This window comes from Mytilus galloprovincialis, chromosome 4, assembly GCF_965363235.1.
Source record: "Mytilus galloprovincialis chromosome 4, xbMytGall1.hap1.1, whole genome shotgun sequence".
Classification (NCBI taxonomy): domain Eukaryota; kingdom Metazoa; phylum Mollusca; class Bivalvia; order Mytilida; family Mytilidae; genus Mytilus; species Mytilus galloprovincialis.
This window is the reverse complement of record NC_134841.1, coordinates 8,292,775-8,301,454: the sequence shown is the minus strand read 5'-3', so window position 1 is coordinate 8,301,454 and position 8,680 is coordinate 8,292,775. Positions and strand designations below refer to the sequence as shown.

The following is an 8,680-nucleotide window of genomic DNA, read 5'->3' as shown; positions in this document are numbered from 1 at the left end:
TAAACCTTCATTTGAAACAAGACCTCTTATCAGTGATGATAAATAAATAGACCCTCAAATCTAAACATATAGCTATTGTATGCATGAAAAATATTTAAATGAGTGTTTTTCAGTTTGATTCATGCACAATTACTACTGAGACTGCACTGTTTGGGAAAAAAGATGTCTATTTGGGAATAATTTTAAGCCATTTTTTTTCCAATTGGGATTCTTCGCCAGGGGAAAAAGCCTTTATTCTCCAGTAATTTAAGGCAAACAATAGCATCAAATAACTCATGATCGATCTAACTTTTCTTATTAAAATGATTTCAGATCAAATATTCATTTTTCTTTTTAAAAAAAGTTAGCCTATTTGTTTCTGATAATTTAGAAAATAGGATTGCTAAGGTTTTGGGAACGGGACATTTTTTTGTTTAGCCCGCCTCGAATATATAAATTAAAAGTAAAATAGAAACCCAAATAAAAAAAACGGATTTTGTAGAAGAAAAAGGGGGAGAGTTTAAAAAAATTGTCCTGTTCCCAAGAACCTGCATGCTTTTGATTGTTGAAAATGTTTAGTTGTGTCAAGAGAAAATTCTATGTCGCCAAAATGATGCCTGTGTATGGCTCAAGGCTTTTCTAGACCTCATAAGAAAACGCTCACGTCCTATAAACATATTAAAGTCAGGTGAAAAATCTACCGATCCAACTACTGGGTCAGTGCTATATATATACACTCTACTGTTACTGTTATATAGGGACTTTCCAACTTTGTATTAACACAAGTTTTTAACGTGCGCCTACTTCAGAAATGGAAAAAAAATTTTGTTATGAAGTTTATTTTATCTGATGTAATCTGGATGAAATATTATACTATAGGATTGTACTGTTCGCTGTATTGTGTCTGTTGACATTATGTGGATAGCTGAAAATACACAGCTGATCAGCAAATCTCATGCACACTATCACAACTATGATGATCAGATCAGGTTATTTTACTGGAATTTGATTGGCTATTACCTGGTATAGCTGATTTGATTGGTTGTCTGAGATCTGGGCACGTGAACTTTGTTGAATGAAAATTCATGGTCAAGGTCGACTGAAATAAAAATGAACTGTCAGTTCGAAAAAACGTGTAAGAAGGTACAGGAATGAATATGAGCGGTTGGGATTTTCTCTTTCATTTGATACAGTAAGTAAATGATAGAAATCTTAAATGTCTCAGAGAAAGTTAAATTGTTTTAATAGAATGTGTAGTGTACAGTAGATTAGTCGCAGTTAGTGAGTTCCTGTTCACGCGACAACCCTCAATTTTATAAAAAATAAAGTTTTTGATTTTGTTCATATACACATGTAGCATTTGTCCTCACCCTGTTGAATGAGCATCATATTTTCCAGATCAATTCTTTTCCCAAATCTATCCGAATTGGTGAATGAATAAACATATTTCTTGGGAGCCTATTACATCCAGAACTTTTCAAAAGGGGGTCCGAGTGTTGCTTCAGTGATTCCCTATATATATAAATCATTTTTTTCCACGAAATGAGAGACCCCTCCATGGATCCGCCTAGGCAAATATATAGGATTCCGCAGCCCCTGAGATGATGTTTGGTCCCGTTGTGGACACTGGAACATTATTACATAAAGTTAAAAGATACTTAATTTGGTTGGAATGGGATGTGGTAGGTTTGAACAATAACTATCCCAGGTCTGCAATTGACACCAACTTCTCAAAATAAAGAAACCTTAATTAAATATAGATGTCAATGACTTGGGACAGGTATAAGAGATTAAATAAGATTTATTGTATGTCCCCTCTTCATAATTGCAATCAGTGGCCTAAGGAAAGTAACATGAAATCAATAGACAGTCTGCACGGTTAGCCACTAGTCCGATGCCCCAGACTAGTAAAATTTCATTCGGACTAGTGAGTTTTTGCAAAATATCAAAGTTTTGCAAAATCTTACTAGTCCGAATGAATTTTTACTAGTCTGGGGCATCGGACTAGTGGCTAACCGTGCAGACTGAAAACATACATGTATCACCAACAAAATGGAAACAAAATACAAAAAGGACATGAACAGTTAATCTTAAATAACAGAGGTATTCCATCATCAAAATTTAAACTCTACCCTTTACAAGCTTAAAATAACCATGTATTCAAAGCATACATCAGACATGGGGTATTTAAACATTTGTAATTATCTGTAATTGATTACATTTTGCAGTCACATAATCAGTAATCAAGCATTTTCTTATAAGTAATAGTAGTGTTCATGTAATCGATTACAAAGCAAGATTCAAGTGTAATCATGATTACTTAAAAAAAAAGCCATGCATGTTTACAGTTATATCATGTTTTATATACAAGCTGATGGATGTGTTTGGTGACTGATGAAATTATAAGTGGTGAAGTTGAAATCATCCCTTCGTAAATTTTACGGACGCCATCACGAGTTGGTTGACCGTTATGGAATAACCGTTTCACAAATGATATCGGATATGTTCCTTACGTCGTAACTACAATCCCCTTCCCTTTCATGAATATGACCTACCGAATTAGACTATTTACCGGATTTGTAATCACTTAAGCAACACGATGGGTGCCACATGTGGAGCAGGATCTGCTTACCCTTCCGGAGCACCTGAGATCACCCCTAGTTTTTGGTGGGGTTCGTGTTGTTTATTCTTTAGTTTTCTATGTTGTGTCGTGTGTACTATTGTTTTTCTGTTTGTCTTTTTTATTTTTAGCCATGGCGTTGTCAGTTTGTTTTAGATTTATGAGTTTGACTGTCCCTTTGGTATCTTTCGTCCCTCTTTTTGTAAGACAATATTATCTAAATGTATCTTGCAGATTTTCACCAAATTTTCTAAAGGTATATATTTAACAAACTTGAATTTGTACTACATCCTGTTATTGGTAAGAAAGTGATAAAAAAAAAATGTCAGTGAGCATTAAAATTTATGGAATTGAATTCTTCGGATTCGAATTTCCTCTAAAATTATAGTACTACAAATGTACATGTATCATGACTATAAAGTCCATTGTCATTTTTATGTACAATGTAAAATGGATTTCTCTTTTTATACAATGCAAAATCTTTGGAATAGGAATTACCAACCAATGCTTACATTTGTAAATCCATAAAACACTGAAAGAAAAAAATAAGATGCTACTATGTGCAATATTATAATGTTCTTCAGGCATGTCAGGGAATGCATAGATTTTATTGCTGTGTAGGCATTTATTGATTTGATTTCTTGGAGCTTTAGAGAGCTCTTACGTCATTACACAAATTGTCAGCTAAGAGTTTCAGATTGTAGCTGCAAAAAAATGAAATTGATATTGATATTCAAAGAAGCGCTTCAATGGCAGTTATAACATATTATTTCAAAACACTTGGGAATATTATATGTACATTCAGTGTATTTATTTCACATCAGCTGAGCTGTCTATTTCAATATTGAACATTTTGTATTGCAGGATTTGTGTTAGCATCAGATTATAAAAAAAGGATTGGTACTGTACATTGCATAAAATATATGCCGTCTAGATACAACAGAACAGCAGGACGGAAATAATAACCATAAATAAGAGTTTATGTTTGATTTCATAAGCAAGGCCAAACAAGGTAAGAACATAATAATTTACAGATATATACATTTGTAACATCTGTTAAACAGCTGATAAATGTGTGGGCTTGAGTCACAGTACTGTGAGCAGTTCAATACAGCCTGCTACATGTACTTGTACTTCAACAGTGTACACAGTGAATAATCGATAACAAAAAAATGAATTTTTATTATAAAATATTTTTGTCTGTGGTGATCAACAATTTGAGAGAGACCTATTCAGATTATTATATTATATGAATTTTATGCAATGTTAATTTCTATTATAAAAGATAATGCATACAACATGCACAAAGGATAACAGGAATTATCTAAAATTTGACAGTGCTCAAATGTACAATAGACTAGATCAATCATGACCATGTTACCAAATAACGAAGTACATTAGTAGAGAGAGAAGATATTGATACAAAGACAAAAACTTAACACCAAACAACTTGTGGTACAGATGATCCGACTATGTAGAAGTATATTTCATACATGTACATGCATCTGTTGGTTTATCACTGAAAGCAGTACATCATGTACATTTTGAAAAAAAAAATAGTTTCTGCAATTACAATTTACAAAGCCAGTGAAATACATAATTTTGTTAATGTACAGTAAATTATTCAACATGTTCAAGTTTTAACATATTTGATATTGCATAATTCACATTTTCTAATTACAGGTGTCTCCATGTTGAGGTCGGAGTCACAGATTCCGTTTGCTAAATTCGGAACAATGCCTGTTGATTTCACATCGTATTTATTGGCCTCTAGTCCACCTGCATCATCGTTTGAATTCTTAAACTTTTCTCAGCACTTGGACAATACTAGGCTGAGCTTAAATGGATATGTATACAAGGATGAAGCAATTGCATCCTCTTTATGTGCTCTGAAGCAACGGAAATCTGAATCAAATATTCAAAAGAAAAATCGTCCAGAATTAAAACCTATTATTACAAATATAAACAGTTCTGGGGAAGAAGAATCAACTTCTACAGGTTCATGCTCACCAACACCACCAACTTCTCCAGGCAAGTCAAAAAAGAAAGTGTCGTTTGCAGATCATCGAGGAATGGCACTTGCTTGTGTTAAAATAATGACTGAACCTTCAGATGTTCCTCCTAAAATAAAGGAAGAGGTTTTAGCGGCAGTGCGTCAAGGTGCTACAGCTGGTGTCTCAGACCAGCCTCCTCTAGTCATAAACTTCCCTCAGCCAGCATCAGATTACTTGGCATTTAGAGACCTTTTAGAACAGAACTGTGTGTCACTTGAAAATGTAATTATTAGAGATTACAAAGTGTTGGGAACAATAAAAGTTAAAAACATATCATTTGAAAAGAGAGTATTTGTACGAGTAACTTTTAATTCATGGGAGAATTATTTAGACTTTGAAGGTATTTTCCTCCCAGGTCAGCCTTCAACTTCAAATAATATTGACACATTTTCGTTTGAGTTTGATGTTCCCACAGACTTGGATAGGAATTCAGTTGTTGAATTTGCTGTATGTTATGAGGCAAGTTCGCAACAGTATTGGGATAACAGGAAAGGAGAAAACTATAAAATAACAATTTGTTCTGAAAGCAGTTTTGTGCCAGATGGACAAATAATAGAAGATAAACCTTTAACGAACGTTGGCTCATGGACTGAATACGCTGCATGGAACAAGGTTGATACAACAATACCATACTGGTGAAGTTATTTGTGTATAGAGATTATATATAAGACAAATTATAGTAAAATTTACATTTTTCCAAAGAAAAGAAAATTTAAATACTGTACAGCAGTCAGCAGTACATATATGTATCATATCAGAAGATATTTGGTTGTTTTTTTTTAGATTATGAATGGATAAAGCTTTAATCATATTAAGTATTTGAATTCCGTAATTTGCTCATGGTTTGAATCCATTTTCCAAAATTACATATATTTATTTACATTTTCATACTCTTCAGCTTGTGATATTACAAATCCAAAGTAGTAAAGTTGAATTTTTTTCTCATTTCAAACATGCATACAAAATGTATTTTCTCATGTACTTGTAGTGCCATAATTTATGTAACTTTGCATAATACACCATGTTTCATCACCAACTTTCATTTTGACAAATTTGTATTAAAAAGCAGAGTTGAGATTATCTGTGCTACAATTATGCATTATTAATTATTATACTGTTTCATAAGTAAACCCCTTTACATTATCTTCAGGACTAAATGCATATGATGTATATTATATATTCTTAATTTAATTGCTAACTCTGGCATATTGCTTTGCTACATGTACAGTTCATATATAGCAAATTGAATTTTAATTGTTTTTTGTGAAATATAAAGTCATTTAAGGTTTTTAAAAGCTCTCAATATGTGTGTTAGTTGTCATTGATTTGTCAATCCCAAAGTTATAACTGCCTGTATACATGTACATGTTGTTGACCAGTGGTGACCACAGTTGGATGTCTTCCAAACAAACCAATACACCTTCACTTTTGTACATCAATAAAGCTGTTTTTTTGGCTTCCATATGATATACTGGAAGGTTAGAAGTATAATGTACATAGAATGAATCATGCTTATTGATTTTTCTGTCCTTGATATTAAGTGTCCTTTACATCAGATTGAATTTTAAAAAACAACTTTGTAACAATGTATTAGCTGCCAAACAGTGTCCTTGGGTTGGTTAACAAACATAGTATAAATTATGTATGACAAACATTGTGAAAAAAAAAATAATTTTACTAAATTTTTGTAAATTAACTATTTTTTGCAACTTGAAAGAATCAATTACAGTTACATGTACCTTTTTATTTCCATACAAATTACAAGTTAAATTGTTCATCTACATGCTAAGTCCATTGTGGAACAGATACACAAAAACAGTACTGCATATGTACATTGAAATCAATTAAGATTCTCTTAAAAGATTAACAAAATATTGTACTATAAGTGTGTGTCACTGGTCAAATCATTTTATCTTAACCACCAATTAGTATACATGTACATGTACATACCTCCAATGAAATTACATAGGGCATTATCATGATTATACAAATGGGTCTATTTAGTAGTATTTACATGTTGAAATTACCTATTTTGGATATACATTGTACATTTTTACATGTAGATGTATAATGTGAATGTACAAGTAGTATATATACATGTACATTTCGTAGTTCATGTTGTACAATTATATATCTGTAGCTTTCAAGTCCTGAGGTTAAATTGACTGCAGTAATTCAAAACATGTACATGTGGTTCCATCTATTAAATATATATACAATGTACAAATATAACAATATATATACCAGTATATATTCATATATATATATCAAACTTGATTACATGTAGTTTTGAGAAAAATCACTAGATGTATTTGCCAGATTTTCAGTGCCAGTATTTGAAGCCTATTTATTCCTGTACCTTCATTTTTTCAGTTTCATTATCATTAACATGATTAAGAAACGGGTATTGTGGGCAAACAACTCTTGAAATATTTTATATTAAACTATATATATTTCAGTGACTTGTATTGATTTACAAGAGATTGTTTTGTTTGTCATGTTGGTAAAAGTGCATGTGTGTTCATATCATTTTACTCATACATATGTACATGTAACTCATACATGTCATATTGCCAGATTTCATAAACCATGTACAGTAAAAAGCTTATATCATGTATATGGACAAGTCTACAGTGTATTCATAAGCCTTCTGATAAGGGCATTTTAATGCAGGAATATATTTTTTTTTGTATATTTTTGTACAAAAGTTATTTGTGAAACATAACTTGCAAAAAAGTAAAAGTCAATGATTGTGTCACAGTGTGTGAATATGTGTTGTGTGTGTGCCAGATATACTAAGTTATGTTTTCATTTATTTATTGCTAAAGTTGAATTTTGTGAAACTAATGTGTACATGTACAATGTAGCATCTCTTAGCCTTGTTAATGTTTCATGCACTCATACAGAGCTATAATATGAATAGTTGGAAAACCCCTAAATCTTACTACCTCATAATTGGCTTCATGCATTATCTTAACATATGAACCTCCAGAAGCCAAATTAAAGAGTGTGACATGTTATTGTTGCAAGGTCATTTTCCTACCAAAAATGTGGTTTTTTTTTAGAAGTAATGAAATACATGCATGTACACCTATTGTTATAATGTGGTTTTAGGAGATGTTTCGTTGTGCCTCTAATTAAGTTCTTATTTATTCATTTGTAAAATAAACCATTTATATTTTGCAATTACAATGTGTTTCTCCTAGAGAAATTTTTAAAAATGTGATAAATTTTTGTAGCTAAAATCATTTTATGCTTATATATACTTAATCTATATTTCTTCTATATATACTTTGAATTACCACTGCAATATTAATGGGAACTGTGTGCTGTATAAAAGTTGTTGAAAAGTGTGAACAATCTATTAAGATCTGTTATTGCATTTTACATTAAAAGTTGTTACAATGTATTATTTGTTTGTTATTATCTTGACCAAGTACTAAACAGACAGAAACAACACAGTCTGGTCATCTGATTGGTCATTGTTGAATGGAATTTTACTCTAGAATCTTACATATGGGTTAGAAACCAAAACTTAAGTCGAACATATAGTCTGATATGCATACATTGATTGATTGATTGTTGGTTGCTTAATGTCCAGTGGCAAATATGTCATGCATGTTCAAGACGAGATATACATAAAAGATCCCTTTTCATTCTCATTTTACTGTGTCAAAGGTCAAGGTCAACTTTATTGAGATAGACCGAAATAACCAAGTTTCTTGATGAAAACTCCTGATTATTCCTTATGATTGCAATGAAACAGTCTCCACTGATTTAAAGATCATTGCTGTCAATTTGTATTGACAAGAAAGGTCCCTCACTAGTGTCTCTTGTGTGTTCACTGAACAAAATGTATATGTTAAATTGGTTGTTGCAACCTTTGTTTTTCATTGAATAAATTTCTCCTCTTAATTGTCTCATTAACTTTGACATTTGGGCTATGCAATATTGAACATAAAGTATTAACAAAATACCACACTCCAATGGGAAATTAATAAAACATAAAAACTTCACTCAATGTAAA

General features: G+C 31.7%; 1 protein-coding gene across 1 annotated transcript; it reads left to right on the top strand.

The window, feature by feature from the left end:
* Positions 1 to 1,014: 1,014 nt before the first annotated feature.
* LOC143071281 (protein phosphatase 1 regulatory subunit 3B-like) lies at positions 1,015 to 8,062 on the top strand. The gene is made up of 3 exons (XM_076245490.1): positions 1,015 to 1,171; positions 3,464 to 3,611; positions 4,283 to 8,062. The coding sequence occupies exons 2-3, from the start codon at positions 3,581 to 3,583 to the stop codon at positions 5,290 to 5,292; spliced, it is 1,041 nt and encodes a 346-aa protein (XP_076101605.1). The 5' UTR covers positions 1,015 to 1,171; positions 3,464 to 3,580; the 3' UTR covers positions 5,293 to 8,062.
* Positions 8,063 to 8,680: the final 618 nt, after the last annotated feature.